The following is a 17,043-nucleotide window of genomic DNA, read 5'->3' on the forward strand; positions in this document are numbered from 1 at the left end:
AGATTATAGCAGTTTAAAGGAAGGTCATGATTTGGGCCTAAACAATTTTGGCTTACCGCCAGCAGCTCATTTTCAAAACTATAAATAGGAATGATTTCAGAGTGGGCTGAAAAATAAAAATCAATGGGCAGGAGAAGCCAGCTGAATTGTGTTTCCAAGTATTTCCAGATATGTCCTCAAATGAGGCACTGGGAGATTATGTAGCACGAGGAATGCCTCTCATAAATACTAACCTACTTTATTTTTAATGAGGATTGGCTAAATTTAATTAGGGTTTGAAAGATTTAATTTTTAAAAACGTAGGTCTCTGCCCTGGCTAGCAGCGGTGTTAAATGACCCAATAATCTTTTCCATTTTTAGATGCTGCCGCCCGCCATGATGTTCCATATGATTTGTGCCATTCCCCAAGGACAAAGTGGAGAGATCTGTGTTTTGGACGGTTCCTGCTGTGGCTCCTCCACCTACCTTCCTCCCAGCTGCCCACACCAGGAACACAGCTAGGCCCTCACCCACGGCAGTTCCTAGCTCCTGACAGGGCCACCAAAGGCATTAGTAACTGCTATAATATAAAGCAAATATTGTTTGAGCTCCTTTAATCTGTCCGCGAGACCAATCCAGTGCTCATCAGCCTCAATATTAGCAAGGGGCAAAGCCAGTAATTATTATCATGTAATAGGTGTTGCTTGTGGACCATCTCCAAGGCAGTCCTACCAGATGTCCTTTTCCTCCAGTGGTAGCCCTGGGTGTCCAGCTCTTCTGCATATGAAATGTATGATGAAGAGTGACCAGACTTTGGCTGTTTGAAAAAATAATGTTGAAAATAGCACCTCAATTGGTCATTTTCAACACGGGAAGAGGCATTTCTTGGAGCAGCTGCCTGTTAGAGTCTTCCTACAGACCGCATTGTTGCTTCATAAGTACACCTGTCATAGCTGGCTTCAGCATCACTCACAGTCTGTGCTTGCCAGGCTTATTATTTGACCATAAATACATGGTTTTATTGTAAAAGGCAGCCTCAAAGGCAGAGTCTCTTGAATCCGGCAATTTGAGTAGAACTGAGGACCAGCTAAGCTACATGCTTTAAAGTTCCAGTAGATGTATCTATGTGATTTAGGAGGAAGCTTTTACTCAGTGATGTTTGGGGTGGGTGTTTCTTTCATACATCTTTCGCACATCCTCTTTCAAGGAGAACGCGTGCATACCCATTTGTTTCATAGCCGCTGAGTCCAAAGGTGACTCACAGGACTTGGGCAGCTCTGTGAATTGGTGTAAAGACTTAGAAGACATGAAAATCAGGTGGCCGTGCTTGGCTTTGAAAAGATTCCACTGACAAAAGTCTGAATGAAATAACTCTCTGGGGTTCAAAACAGCAGGCATTGTCAGATACAAGGGATTAAAAGGCTTTTTAATGTGGCTTAGTAGTGTACAGAAGATTGGCTTACTTGTATGAGCTCTTCTTTCATCACATTGATCTTTATTTTGCATTGTGCTTAGTACAACAGAAACTGGAGGCTGAAGTCTTCTTTCCTGAATCATCTGACAGGACTTGGCCCTTTTATTGCTTAGTAAAATCTTTTTTTGTGAAGGAAGAATTGATTTTTGCCAGTGTAGCCAGTGTTGAGTAATAGCCGAAGAATACCAAGTTGTAATAATTTTATGAACACTGTATGTGGCCAGGTCGGTGAGGGGAAGTTACTATACAATGGGTTACACTACTTTATATTACTTTCCTGTATAGATGTATCGATCTAACTTAATAGGGAGCTGGCTGATGAAGGAATAAAAGGCAATTCAGTGGTTCCCCTGTGTCAGCCGTATGTGACTAAACCCCTGAGGTGGTAATTACAGGAACGATAGCTCCAGTTCCGAGGGATACAGCTGGTTTGTCCAATGAGAACTGAAAGTCAGAGGAGGATCAAGTCGGCTGACACTGATGGACGAAATAATTTAACACGGGTAGGCTTTGCAGAAGAGGCTGGAAGAAGTTGGGCCTTCCCCTCTGCAGCGATGGAATGGTAAGTCATACAGAAGGAAGGGTGAGTGTGTTGACTGGTTTATTGTTTTTAAGATCTATTTTGTCTTAAATAGTTTCGTGCTAAGTAAGTGTTTTGTGGTCTGTACTTCCAGTCATTACTTCATGAGAGACTAAAACTGCGAGGTCTGAGTCTGTCTCAGGTCTGCAGAGGTAATCATGGTTGATACACTGGGGATGCAACCTGAGAACTGGTCTGTGTGTAGCAAAAAAAGACCGCTAGAGATCTGGAGGAACAGTTAACTGGTCACTTGTGACAGCAGAATGCAAACACAGTTGCAAGTTTTGGTTTTTCTTCTTTGAAAATGATTTTGTGTATAAATAAGTAGCTTTTTAGAATAATAGGTGGGCTTTCACAGATGAGCTTAAGATGAGTGTTTTGATGTGGTGGGTTATTTTTTTTAGTATGGCATAGTCAAAACCATAATATCAAAGGTAAGAAAAAAAGTTATTACATAGATACCAGTAATATAAATATCTCAGTTATGTCTAAAATACTGGTCAGCTCCTGTTGCTCAACTGAAAGATAATAACAGCAAAAGTGCGGGGTTTTTTGTTGTCCTTTTATTCACTATTTATTGTGCTGTTGTTTTCATCACTTACCGTATATAATCAATTGTTTGTTCCCTGCTGTTACCATGGATATTTAATACATTGACATGGAAAGGAGACACATTTTTATGAAAAAAATGCAGCCACAAAACTCCTCTTGCATGGAATGGAAGGCTGTGTCATATTTTATGTTGATATGGCCAGTAATGGCTTTCTGGTTCTTGTTCTTATCTACCATCTACATATCCAGATATCCATCCTACACCTCGTGTTTTACGAGGCTAGTGCCTAGGAGAGCATTGGGTGCAGCGTAGCTCCTCGCGCCCGTTCTCCCTCCCTGAAGCAGGCAAGAAGGGCCAGGTGCAGGTTTTTAGGTCAGTTGGCTTGAAACTCAGAAGCACTTAATGAAGGAGTGGTAAATGCTAGTGATTAGAATAGTCCAGCATGAACAGGAATCCACGACCCTCCCTTCAGACTCTTAGGTCTGCAGGTTTTTTTGGAGATCAAAGGAGAACACAGTATTTTGAACAAAATGTGCAAGGGCCCACCCTTCCTGAATTGCACTTTTGGTAGTACGTTCTGTCCTGCAGCTGTAATATTCTACAGAAGGGTTTGGGTTTCCCCCCTCTCCCTCCTTTTTAAAATATATATAATGAGAGAAATTTACTAGATGCTTTCACAGGAGTCTGTGATCCTACACTTTTCTCATTGTGCCTGTGTGTTCTATAAGGAGAGCTGCTGATCATTACTGGTTTAAGTCTAGCACCTTTAATTCATCAGAAGTTCATGTAATGTATTACTTACATTAGATGTGGGTGCCAAAACTGACCTGTAAACCTAAACTTAAATTGGGACTACAAAATTAATTTCACTTAGATTGTGGAAATTGGACTATAAATGGAATTCCTGTGGGAACTGCGTAAACCTTCTTTGACATTGATTTAATGTAATTCTTTTCTTAATAGGGTAACTTTCAATTGTGTAACCAGTACATAGTTTTAACCAGCACAGATCTGTAGCAAATATTGCAGTAAGATGAGTACTAACAGGAACATTCTGTGGTGTTTCTGAATTTAAGGATTAAAATGTGTAGCTTTATTGCAGCTGACTAGACAGTCAGGCGTCATACCCTCTCCCCAAATACGATCAGAGAGGTAATGACACAAAGCTAACATGTCATTTATCAAACATCTCCATTCAGTCAATCAGTTTTAATCTATAAAATGTGCATGCACAGGACAGCATAAAGTTGGGGTAAAGATTTATTCTGTGGTCAAACCTGAATTCAAGGATCTGAATTTCAGAGTTAGTACCTGAATTGGAATTTCCTGTCCAAATCACAGTAATTAACCCCTAATTTGGGAGAATTTTGAATTATAGACTTAATTTTTCAAACTGGACCCAGGAATTCAAAGTGTGACTAGCTCTGGAACAAAAATCTGCATTCTCTTAATAGATGGCAAGTGAGTGTCCTTGCTTTATGCATGAAATTCATTTGAGGACTGAAATCATTCTGAATCACTCAAATGTTCATGCTCTAGATGACAACATATTTTGCTTACTATGCTGCTAGTAACAGTATTTAGAAATAATTCTAAAATATTTAGAAATATTCTAGAAAAAAGAAAATATTTTCTTCTTGAAATTTAGAAATATTCTGGTTGTTTTTAAAGAGAACATGTTCAGGTCTGCTTTTTCAAGTTTTTCTCTGAATGTGGTGGCATTTGGAGGTCTGAACGAACACATGCACTGTCTTCGCATGAGAGCTCGCATTAGATTGTCTCTGCAGGGGAACATTTAGGGTACTTAAGATAATTTGACCTATGAAAACATTTATTTTCAATGTTTTACTGGAAGTAACTCAGAATATCCTGACATTCTGTAAAATGTACAATAGTGCTTTTAAACAGGGTAAGAATGCTCTGAATGCTAGGTCATCTCAAAACTTGCTTCAGATTTTCTGCGATCTGTTACTCAGCAAGTCTTCCGTATTGTTTAACACAGTATTGTCCTGGTCCTTTGCTAAGCCAGTAGGTGCAAAAGCAGTTCTAATATCTATCAGGCTGCACAAAGAGCACAGCTGTACCCCAAACCTCCATCATTTTAGACATTCAAAGTAATCACTAAAAGGCTGCCTTTTGCAACACCTCATTCATCTGAGCCACTATTAGACATCCTCTTTTATTAGCAGAGTTAAATTAATTCTTCCAGACACAGCATGTGTCGATAGCAGGTAGCCCTTGCATGTTCATACTCCCTTCTCATGCTTAGGGCTGATCTTCTGATCTTGTTAGTTTAATCTCTTACTCATCTATATGTCCTTCCAAGAAGGCGCTGCCCTTTCCCTGATGAAGTCAAATTCCTTGTTCTTTCCAAGGTTTTATTCCAAGGAATGTCAATGCACAAGCTTTAAGACCCTACAGTACTGTATTTGCAAAGAAAAGCAAAATGTGACTAATGAGAATCCACTTTAAAATAGAAAACTGCACACAAAAATGCACCGCAAGCGAAGACTTGAGGGAGCTTTTGGCAGTTAAAAATATGTGCACATTGTTCTCCTAACTCATAAGAAATAATGGTATGGGAAATATATTTTGCACAAATGTAGTTCAAAAAATACAGGTTATATTAAAAAAAAAAAAAAAAGAGCATCCCAAACTTAATTAACAGAAATTTAGAACATCCTGAATCCTCTCACTTTACAGCTTGACCCAACCCTACTCAATAATGAAAACGATTTACATCAACAGGGGGAGGTAGATTTGCCTTTCTGTTAAGGTGTAACACTGTAATTTAAAGTACTACTAGTAAAATTTGTGTGTTGCTGAAGTAAAAATGACAGCCACAGCTTGAGACATTCCTGGCCTGACTAGATGGGACTTTAAGCTACTAGATAAAGCCTTAAACACCTTACTTGTGCAATCTACAATGAAAGTAACCATCTATTACTGGATATGTTCTGTATTGTAATCATAATAGTGTTAGCTGCTGGGACTATAAAAACTGTTAAGGAATATGAAAATGCTTAAGCTATAAAAAACATATTTGTGTGATTTTATAGGTGTTCTGAACAAAACACAGTGTGCCTCAGTAAAAATAAAATGCAGTTTAATTTGCCGCTGTCAGTGATCCATGTTTCTAGCTGCATTGCTTTTGTCTCTTGCATGGGAAAGAACAGCAGAGTACAGAGGCTGAATAGGTGTTTGTCCTGCAGCTGACTCCACAAAGCATACTTTGGGCAAGTTCTTCCTGGGCACAGAATTCTGCCTGAACAGAGATAGTTGCGAGGTCAGAGCCAAGCATGAATAAAACATCTCCCTTTCAAATTAAAGCTCTTATATGCATGACAAGGAAACGTGTAGTGTTGTTTGGTGCAGTGCTGGATATACTGAACAACTTGTTCACTTCTAAAGAGAACTGGATTACTTTTGAGATCCACATCTGAATGCAGTGCCAGATATTAAGGAAAGTCAAAGTTGGCTTGGTTTGTTTAATAGGAAAAAACAGAATTGAAGAAAATATTTCCCAGTAGAAATTCAATGAAAACATTTTATGCTGTAAGCCCAGCATTCCAAAATGGACTCTTTAGTCTTTATTTCCCAGTGAATGTACGCACGATCCAGTAATAACAAAAGTTACCAGAAACATATTTTAGTAAAGCCTCATTAATCAGGGCAAGCTGATATAGTATACCTGATGTTCATTATATTTAATAAGAAATCACTGAGCAAATGTGCTCATTAGTGACTTACTGGTCAGCTTTGTGAAAGGTACTTGATTAAAACCCCATTTCAGTTACTGTACATTTAACAAGCTCCACGAATAGCTATGGCCTAACTGCTTCCTGTTTCTCAGGCGTGCTGGCAGCATGTCTGAAATGTTATAAAACGATAACCCTCTGTATGGAGATTGCAGACCAGGCTGGTTGTTTATCAGGGTGCTGAAGTCTTGGATCCCACATCCTCCTCTGCTGTTTCTCATGCTACATGCGCACTTGGCAAGCTGCTGCTCCATGTGGCACGTCTCCCTGGCGTTCACAGGCTGCATAGCCCTTCAGCATCTTGCCACTTCCAAGGGTTATCCAGGCTGCGGAGAGCCTCCCGAACTCACCGCCCTGCCCGCTGCCTGCTTTTGGGTTTTTACATGCTGTGCCCATAGGGCAGTGGGCTCCTGGCTCACTGTAGGACAACATACAGGAACAGAACTGGGGTTGGAGTGGTCACTCTGTGGAATGAGTTTCTCTGCTCTGAACCTGCTGCCCCTTCAGTGCTTCCTCTTGGATGGAGAGGGGCCCTGCTCCATCGCCAGCCCAGCCACAGTTACTAGCTGCCAGTAGCAGTTACCATCACGCCTCCTTCAATTCCCAAGTGCAAACTTCTTGGAGTACAAGTCTAAAAGGCCAAAGGGAAGACGGTGCTATTTATAATTAAAACAGCTTCCATGAGGCAAAAAATGAAGACTGCAATAAGGCTATGAAGGCATCGATCTGTATAATTAGTTTTGGATAATGGAAAAGTACAAAGAAAAAGCCATGTCTCTTGATGTTTTGTGTGGTGGTCAGATGTTCTGGAGTTTTTAGTAACAAACAGTTTTATTTTCAAAAGTCTTCTAAGAACAGTATTGCTGAGGTACTAGTTAAAAGTCAGAAGACTCGGTGCCAACGGGCCCAGTGCCTCTCACACGTTACCAAATGCACACGGTTACCATTCTGCTTTAATAAAAAAAATCAGGGAAAAGAAATCCCACGGTTTACAGTCCAGGAGCTGGTCCGTCATACTTTTTATTTAAAAAAAAAAAAAAAAAAAAAAGCCCGACAATGTCCACCTTTCATCCAACAGCCTGGGCCAGGGCCTGCAGGGGCGGTGCCCAGCGCGGCCCCCGACCGCAGCGGGCCGGGCCGGGCCGCGGCCTCCTGAAGCGGCGCATTGTGCCGGGCCAGCGCGTCACACGCCGGGCTGCGACATCGCAGCGGCTGCCCGCCGTGCTGCCCCTGCCCCCGCCCCGGCTGCGACATCGCAGCGGCTGCCCGCCGTGCTGCCCCCGCCCCGGCTCGCTCCCGGCGCTCGGCCACGCTGCGGGCGCGGCCGCCTCCCCTCAAGCCGCAGCAGCCGGGTAATGGCCGCGCCGCTGCCCTCTCGGCCCTTCTCTCCCCCCAGCTCCTCCTCCCGCCCGGCCCCCGCCGCTGCCCCCGCCCCTTAAGGCAGCCGGGGCCGCCTTCCCGCGGCGGCGAGGGCTGGGAGAAGATGGCGGCGGCCGCGGGCTGGGCCCTGCTGGGCCTGGCGCTGTGGCTGTGCGCGGCAGCCGCGGCCGGCGAGCCGGAGGGGAAGCGGCGGGCGGGGCCGGCCAAGAAGAAGGACATTCGGGACTACAACGACGCGGACATGGCCCGGCTGCTGGAGCAGTGGGAGGTGCGGGGAGGGGCCGGGGGCCGTGGCGGGGCTGCGCCTCCCGGAGCCCGCGTAGGGGCCCGGCGGCTGCGGCCGGTGGGGCAGCGAGCTGCGCTGCCGGCCCGTGGAGGCCGCTCTGCGTGGCGTCTCCGCCGGGGGAAGGCGGGAGGAGCGGCGGCCCGGTCGCCCTTCCGCGGGCCTAGCGGGGCCGCTGGCCCAGAGCGGGCGGGAGGGAGCCCCGCACCGTGCGGCTGCGGGATTCCTGCCGCCCGGGCTCCGCGCTCCTGTGCGGGGAGGCCGCAGAGCGGGGCCGAGCGGGCGCGGGGGGGGCAGCCCTCAGGCCGCGCCGAGCCCCGTGCGCCCCGTGCCGGCGGCCCGCTCCGGCTCCGTGGCCGTTTGGGGGTGCCGAGGGGTGCACGTCCCGTGACCGAGTGTGGGTGGCAGGGGAGCCACTCGCTCCACGTTTGCGGAGTAGGCCCCGAGGGCTCTTGGTTTGCGTTTCTTCTTCGCCACTCCTCGTGGTAACAACTGATTCTGACTTCATCCCTCTCTCATCCCCCTTCACACCCGCTGCCGTAATTTCCACAGCTCCCCATCGCTCTTCTCCACCTGGGTGGCATGCCACTGTTCAGCTCTTTGAGTTACCTTGGCTTTCATCCTCTTCTCATAAATGCCAGAGTGCTCAGCAGTTCCTCAGAATGTCTTGCCCCAAAACTGGAGGAATGACAGAGTGAAAACTTTTGTCTCTTGTAATGCCACTTACAGCCGTAAATCGAGGTGGAGAGGTAGGTTTTGCATGTTTCATGTAGGTAAAGTAACTGTGCAAAGTAAGGATGTCAGCCTTGGACCTGGTTGGCAGGTTAGGGACTTGTTCACCCCATGGACTGTTGCTGTGTACCTTCCTTTAGGAAGGGAGATTCTTAGAAAAGTGAGTTAAAATTTCAAATAAAATTATGTAAAAAGCTCCAAGTTCATCCTTCTGTTAGTGGTATCAGCTGAGGACCAGGTAGTCCCAGCTGCTTAAAAAATCAGGGCTTAAATGATAATATTGGCCAACTTCAACCAAATTTGGCGTTGTAGGAAAAATCTTAAAAGATGAGCATCTCTGAGTTTGCAAATCAGGTGCCTGGATAAAAAGGAGACTCCAGTTAATGCTGTCGTGACTCTCTGGCTGTGTATTCTGTTCCAGCCATGTGGCAGGCAGAGTCAGGAGGCTGGTCAGGGTTCTTCCTCTTTAGCTGAAGCAGGTCTCTGATCCAGTTTGCCATGTGCTGCGCAAATGCCTGTAGCCATGTTGTGTGCAGATGTGGCTGAGCGGCTGGGATTGCGTTGCCGCTGAGGAAATGCACATATAGCCAGAGCCCGAGGAGAATAAAGTTACTGAAGCAGGGGCTCAACAATTAACAGTTGTTTGCTTTTGGGGATGGTCAGCTGTATGCCACTCTGCGTGATGGTAGTCAGGACGCATATAAAGAACATGAAAGGCTTGAGGGGGTGGTAGTTAGAGGATAGAGAAGAAAGGGCATGAGTGGATTTGATGGGGTGGGATGGCAAACAAAGGGGCCATTATGAATTTGGGGAAGAGCAGGAATTACGCTTGGGAGTAAGGGGCACAGGGCACAGATCTGTACAGAATCAAGTGTTGCTACTTTCAGCTGAGTGAGATGACTCCTAATAGCATTGGAGGATGGTGGCTGTAACACCCTGTCATGGTTTAACCCCAGCCAGCAGCTAAGTATCATGCGTATACTTGCTTGCTCACTCCCCTGCCCCCAGTGGGATGGGGAGGAGAATCAGAAACGGGTAAACCCCATGGGTTGATACAAGAACAGTTTAATAATTGAAATAAAGTAAGAATAATAATAATTGTAATGAAGAGGAGAGGGAGAGAGGAATAAAACCCAAGGGGGGAAAAAAACCCAAGTGACACAATACAGTTGCTCACCACCCACTGCCAGTCCCTGAGCAGTGATTGACAGCTCCCAGCCAGCTCCCCCCAGTTTGCACACTGAGCACGATGCTCTATGGCACGGAATATCCCTTTGGCTAGTTGGGGTCAGCTGTCCTGGCTCTGCTCCCTCCCAGCTCCTTGTGTACCTCCTCACTGGCACAGCATAGGAAACTGGAAAGTTCTTGACTTGAGCAGGCACTGCTTAGCAACTACTGAAACATCGGTGTGGTATCAGCATAATTCTCCTACTAAATCCAAAACACAGTGCCGTATCAGCTACTAAGAAGATGATTCTGTCCTGGCTGAAACCAAGGGACATCCTTGGGTTCAGCCAGAAGCCTCGAGGGGCTGAGCGGCCACTTCTCTGTTCACGCTCTTGTGCTGCCCCTTGCACTGTGCTGGTGCAACCATGTGCATGCCTGCCCAGTGAAATGGGAGACTGATCTAGTGGGAAGTGAGCATGGGGAACGGGAAAAAGAGATGGAGGTTGCTTCAGCAGCTCAGCTGCACAGCTGGAGCTTGAAGGAAGCCACCTAGGGATTTCCTGCATGGAAAGGGACTTGCCAGCAATCTTGAGTCCGGAGGAGCTGGAAACAGAACTGAGAATCTGGTCTGGAGGTCTTTCTGTTGCTGAAATGTCATATTCTTTAAATAGTTCATTATTGTTATAAGCTCAGGGTTTCTTAGGCTTGACTCTGAGTTGATTGTTGAATAGACTAAGGAATTAAGTGTCCTATATTGCTAATATTTAAAAAAAAAATAATCTAGGGCATTGATGAGAAATGCATGAGAATGGGAGCAGGGGGGAGGAGGAAGAGAAGTAATACATAGTTATTACTGTGTCTGTGTAATGCTTTCCCTCAAGTCTCATGTTACTGTTTATTTTGATTAATCTGCTAGACATTTCAAAGCAAAAGCTTACACTTTTCTTCCAGCCTTTTACTTTGTAGGTAGCTTTATAAATAGAAAACTGCATGATAGTTTGTACAGGATCGAGAAAAGAAGTGTCGGTAAGGGAGCTTTTGACTGCTGCTTGTAGTATTTCTATTTAAACTGTAATAACAGCTTTATGAGCATTTAGTTGGATAGTTAAGGGGAAAATAGGTAATATAGGTTACTAGATTGTGTTGTCACTAAAGTCAAGTCAATTTCTGTGTTACGTAAAGGAGTATTTGGAAACATTCGTTTCTGCCTTTTCCTTTCAAAACTGAAATTGAGCTGGTTTTGTCTGAAATTAGGATTGATTTGCTTTTACTTCTGAAAAATGTTTTTCATTCAGTTATGTAAAATTTTGTATTTTCATTGCATTTTATTGATATGAGCATTTTCCAGCTTCCTCTGAGATAAGTCTTGTTCCCACTTAGTGAGGACAGTGGGACTTTCCATGTGCTCTCTCTGCTCTCAATTCACTTAATGTGGAATTTTCAAAGGCATGTGAGCTACTTGAAAGCATGCTTCAGACTTGCAAAATGGAAAGCGATACATAACTAATAAGGAAAGAAAGGGTAAAATCTAAGGCTTCTACAACTTTTATTCTGTGGTAACTAAATTTTAAACTTTTTGTCAGAAAGACAACAAATGGTACGTAATTGAGATAGGAAAAGAACATAGATCACTTATATGAAACTTTAACTATTACAGAGTATGGGATGCTCCCTGTAGTGGGATGTTGTAAGAGGATGATGTTGAGTTTGTTGAGTTGTATGTGCAGAGATGAGAAGGTAATGTGAACTTAGATCTAAGAATCAAGATCAGCTTCTGACCTTTGAGGCTTTTGAAGGAAGTAACTTTATATACTGCTGTGGTTCATCTTCCTGATGGAGTAATGCATGTTTTCACTAAATGCCTGAAGTCAAAAAACCACCTAAAATATCTGCCTTAATTCCTGCTGATTTATAAGTCCTTGTGTGGATGCCTGTGTAAGACTTCCTGGGTTTTATGTTCTTTTTTACTTTTTCATTCTGTCATAAAAATACTGTTTAAGAAATCAAGTTCTGGCTCAATGTAAGTTGTCACTATGTTCACTCCTCTCTGTTGCAAGCTGTTTTAAGGGGCAGCAGTTTGAATTCTGCCTTTCCGAATATTTAAATGTCGTGTCAACCTCAGCAGAGTCAAGAAGAGGTTTTTTCTTTTTTCCAAGAGTGACTTACTCTTGGTGATTATGTTGTCAGACTATGAGCTGCATCTGTGCATCAGAAATGTCATGAAACCTTTGATAAAAGTTTTCCTGTGGCATTAACATTGAAGCTCTGAATTCTTGTGGTTTTAGTTGTTTAAACAAGGAAAATTAATTTCTCAAGTGATCACGTGATTCCCAGAAGTGAGTTTTGACCTCTGAAAGCAATATGTAGATGAATGCTTTTTAGTTTGTGTGTATGAGGCTTTTTTAGTGCAACTTTGTCAGTTCATCTTGTATATTTAATAAATTCCTGTGAAACAGTAAATGGAAAAAAAAAAAGGTGTTTAGATAGAGCTGTATTGAATTAGTCTTGAGGCTGAAATATTTCTCAGCACATGGTAAAATGAGATTCTGCCTGTCAGTATGAAAATGTGCATTGTTTTGAGGTGAGGGTTGTGCATAGAAAGAACATTCTTGGTGAAGTGTCCTGAAACAAAACTCACTCTTTCTTCTGGTTTGAGAATCTCCATCATTTAACTAAAAAATACTTTATCAAGGCAATCCCAAACAATGGGAAATTCCCAAAAAAGTACATCTTTGTGGAACAGTTGAATTTAAAGCATCCTTTTCTGTTTCAAAACAGAAAGATGATGACATTGAAGAGGGAGATCTTCCTGAACACAAGAGGCCTCCAGCACCAATAGATTTCTCAAAAATTGATCCGGGCAAGCCTGAAAGTATCCTGAAGCTGACGAAAAAGGGGAAGACTTTGATGATGTTTGTCACTGTGTCGGGAAATCCCACAGAAAAGGAGACAGAAGAAATTACTAGCTTGTGGCAGGGCAGTCTCTTCAATGCAAACTATGATGTGCAAAGGTAAAGTGTTGTGTGAAAGGATAAAGTTCTTGCTTTTACAGAACTCTTGTTTCTTTCTTCCTGAAAATCTTTTAAACTGTCCTGTGCCCTTCCCCACCTCTGTTGCCCATCACTATTTCTTCAAATCTGTATCAGTTTATTTGCCAGTTTGATTTAAGTCAAGCTACAAAAATTCTGGTGTGGTGCACAAATCTTTTTAACACTTACACGTGATGCCTGTATAGCCTAGTGCCTAGTTTCTTTTTCTCTCATCACATGTCAGCTATTTATCGGTTTTAGCTGCAGTTGTTTGCCTTTATGTGCTTGATGGAAAGCATCACACTTAGAAGACTTGTCACCACAAAAGGCTTTTTGTTCCTCTGGCTAAAAGATTTGGTTTTTGTCTGTGAGGAAGGATCATTTTGAAACGTGAATGTTGCACTCTTGTATTGAGGCTGTGAAGGGTTGCAGTTAAGTATATAAAGCAAATTTAATGCCCTTTAGTGGGTTTTACATGGTGTCAAATTAGTTCTTAAGTTTTCTTTGTATTCTTACTCCTTCTTTGTCATTTGCAAACTTGGTATGTTTTATTCTTATCTGTGCTAGAAGATTGTTCTCTTGTCCCCATCCCCAGGCAAGAAGGCTAGCTTCTTGCCTTTAAATGTATGCATCTGTCGTGGAGATGCTCTGAATTAAGCAAAACTTAAGCAAAGCTTGAAATGCGCAGAGCTAACTGAAAAAATGTATCTTTCCTCTAGGTTTATTGTTGGCTCAAATCGTGCCATCTTTATGCTACGCGATGGTGGTTACGCCTGGGAGATCAAAGACTTTCTGATAAATCAAGAAAGGTGTGCAGATGTTACTCTGGAAGGTCAGGTTTATCCTGGAAAAGGAGCAGAAGAAAATGAGAAAGGGAAAAACAAAACAAAACCTGAAAAAGCAAAGAAGAAAAAAGATGCAGACAAGAAATCTAATGGCATCAAAGAGGACAACCGAGCAACCAAACAGAGAGAGGATCTATGATGGACGCGTTAACCAGACTGGATACTGCTCTGCTGCTGCTTGAAGGGAAACTAAATTTCTGTACAATTCCTGGGTTTATTGGAGTGGAAGGAAGGATGCAGAGATTACTGAGGTTGAAAGACTTTTATGTTGAAATTCACCAGTTTACTTATTAATGTTGGCCATTTGTTTAGTTACAGGAAGGGTAATGTTTAATGCCAGCAATTGACTACTTTAGTTTGTAACTTTTTATGCTTTTGTTGTTGTTTAAAATTAACATACAAATCTGTGTGTCTAACATCACAAACAATTTTAAGTGGAAAAGAAGAAATACAGTCTCAGAATATGCTGATGTTCATCTGTAGTAGCTGCGTCCGTCTTGGGTGTGCAGGTTGGTCATTGATTCATAGCTGCTGTTAAATAGCAGAGTACAGCGCTGGAAGGTTCTCTCGGAAGCCAGTTTGGTAGAGTCAGTTGGCAAAACTGCCTAAAATTGCAAAGAGTAGCGTTACGGTGGCCAAAGATGCCTGAAATTACAGGGTTTAGGGCATGTCTGGTTAGACTGCCAGTGTCCACAATGAACAAAACCTGTTCTGTTTGTCCCAAGAAATGCACAGGAGTGGTTAGAAGCTTGACAGAAGCTAGGCAGGTACTCAGCTAATGCGGTCCAGGTCAGCGCAGGAAGGAGATTCCGCATCCATCACAAGTGATGCTGGGATGTTTGTGGTGCTACAGCACCCATACAAGCAGTGTCGGTGTGAAAGGAACAGTCAGAATTACGGCATTCGGGTTGCTACCGCTGCCAAAGAACTGTGCCTGTGGAACCAGATGTTATGTATGCCCCATTATCTACACAGTGAGCTAGAAGAAATAGCTTTAACCCTGAAATTAATTTGTTTTACTGGTTTAAGGGTTTGTTTAAATCTTTGAAGAAGTACTAGTTACAGTACAGAGTTAAACTTTCAATTAGACATATCACTTACTAGTGTTTAATAACCGGATTTTCTTCTTTTCATGGGTACAGATTCCTGGCTGATATGGTTGAACATTTGCTTTAAATACTATGAAGTTTGATGTATGGGAGAAAATATGATTTCTCCTTGAAAGAGTTTGTGTAATTGGGAAGGTTTTATTATTATTTAGGTTGTATTCAGTCGAATGCATTGCTTAGAATGGTTTCCTTTCTGCCTTACTGTCTGTTAGGGACTAAATGCACCCAGTATGTATGGTCCACATCATTTCGCAGAGGATGAGCACGGTGTTAACTGTCTTCATTTGATACTACTAAGATGTTACTTTGACTCTTTATTTAAGGTGCTAAAATCCAAGTGTTTTGGATAGCAGGTCCTAATTGAACCATAATGGTTGATCTTGTGGAATACTTCAGTATCAAAAGTGGGAAATTGTGACTTACTGAGTACTTGTTCTAAAATAAAAGATGTCGCTAACATTACTGTTTCACAGAGTAGTAAAACCTTTAAAGTAATTACACGTTTAGTTAGGTATTTGGGAGACAAACTCATCTTTGGTTGCTGTACATAAGGACTAAATGATGTTGATGAAGGTGTCAGGTGACTGGGTTTATTTAATTGTATTTGTGTGAATTTAGGATTAAAGAAATCTTTTCAGCCACACTTCATTAAACAGGTCTGTGCCTGTTTGAGTGGAAGAATGAAAATCATGTGTTTCTTCAGGTTTAACTGTATTACTTTTACATTCTACTATTAATCTAAATGTGTAGCAGAGTTGAGAAGAGTCTGTAAACATTTGGATATTGCATTGCATTGAGAAGAGATATGCAGTCCCTTTCTTGTTTGTAATTAATTTACCATTTTGTCAAATGTTCTAGGTTTGCACTTCCCTTTTTTTAAAAAATATTGCTTCTCATCTCAAGAGACAAACAGAGGTCAGACAAAACTATTATTACAAAATAGTAATGAGGTTCATTCAGGTTTTTTTACAACTTAAATCTATGGTATGGAGATGACAATTCAGAATATGATCAGAAATGTGTGGAAATGCAGTTTCTGTAATTTTCCTGACATTGTGAAACATAAATATGATTTCTTTTTCGATCAAATTGTGTTCTTCCTGAGCTAAATAAATAAGCAATGTGAAACAGTATACAGATAATCCAAAAGAAAATCAGCCAAAGAGGAGAAACAGTACTACGCTATAGCTATCTTTTTCCCTTCATAGTTAGAAAGAGGGGGGCAGCTTTGCTGAAATTCAGCCAGCTGGTTGTCCAGGCTGTTTTGTTGGTTGTTTTGAGTCATTAAGTCGCCTATTCCAAGTGCAGGGATGTTTTGTGCCATCTAGCTTAGTTAGTGTTTGGGGGTTTTTTTTAGGTTTTTAATAGGAGTAATGACATGATGATTGCTTTTTGACCTAAAGCCTTCAAGTAGCTTTCTTTGTCTTCCGTTTTTTTTTTTTCCTCCCTTTTTCATCCTTTACACTCAACAAATAATTAAATCTGCTAGTAAGTATAATGTGGCAGTCTTTCCTGAAGATGGAACTTCTTCACCAGCCGTTCTCAGGTTTTGCAATTCATAACTCTACTCCAAAAGAACCAATGTTCCTTTTTCAAACTAGTAGGTCTTTCAGACCCTAGCACTCGTCCTGGTACAGTGTAACATAAGCAGATGTTATTTGGTAATCATTCAAGAGGCCTGAACACAGTATCACATACAGACATGCATATATAAAAATATTCAAACAGTTCCTTAAGGATATTAGTGTTCTCTAAGTGCCCCAGCAGATGCTGGATTGCATGTTCGAGTCTCATCAGACTTCCAATAACAGATTTTTGGTTCTATATACACAACATTTAGTTACCACCTTTAAAACTAATTTCAACAAGTAAGGTGGTAACTTATTCTTTTTTTTATTCAGTGCTGTACAGAGGTACGTGGAAAACCATCTGCTTTCATGGCAGCTGAATGGCTGTTGCCTGTCACTGCTCAGCTTAGTGGTTTCTCTGTTCTAGTGCCATAATTTAAGTTTCTAAGTTAACCAGCTGTCCTCAGAAAAAAAGTTTGTTAATGATACTACACGAGATGTGGTTGCACTTTGTGAAAAATTTCCAATGGACAATCAACTTTTTATGTAATAAAATACTGGAACAAATATCTTGGGTTTGGTTTGG

At 42.3% G+C, this 17,043-nt stretch overlaps 1 protein-coding gene across 1 annotated transcript; it reads left to right on the forward strand.

Moving 5' to 3' along the window:
• Positions 1–7,785: 7,785 nt before the first annotated feature.
• Positions 7,786–17,026, forward strand: MESD (mesoderm development LRP chaperone). The gene is made up of 3 exons (XM_056345724.1): positions 7,786–7,992; positions 12,685–12,917; positions 13,655–17,026. Exons 1-3 carry the CDS (start codon positions 7,828–7,830, stop codon positions 13,917–13,919), a joined length of 663 nt encoding a protein of 220 aa, XP_056201699.1. The 5' UTR covers positions 7,786–7,827; the 3' UTR covers positions 13,920–17,026.
• The last annotated feature ends 17 nt before the right edge of the window (positions 17,027–17,043 follow it).

Source organism: Falco biarmicus, chromosome 7, assembly GCF_023638135.1.
Source record: "Falco biarmicus isolate bFalBia1 chromosome 7, bFalBia1.pri, whole genome shotgun sequence".
Taxonomy (NCBI): domain Eukaryota; kingdom Metazoa; phylum Chordata; class Aves; order Falconiformes; family Falconidae; genus Falco; species Falco biarmicus.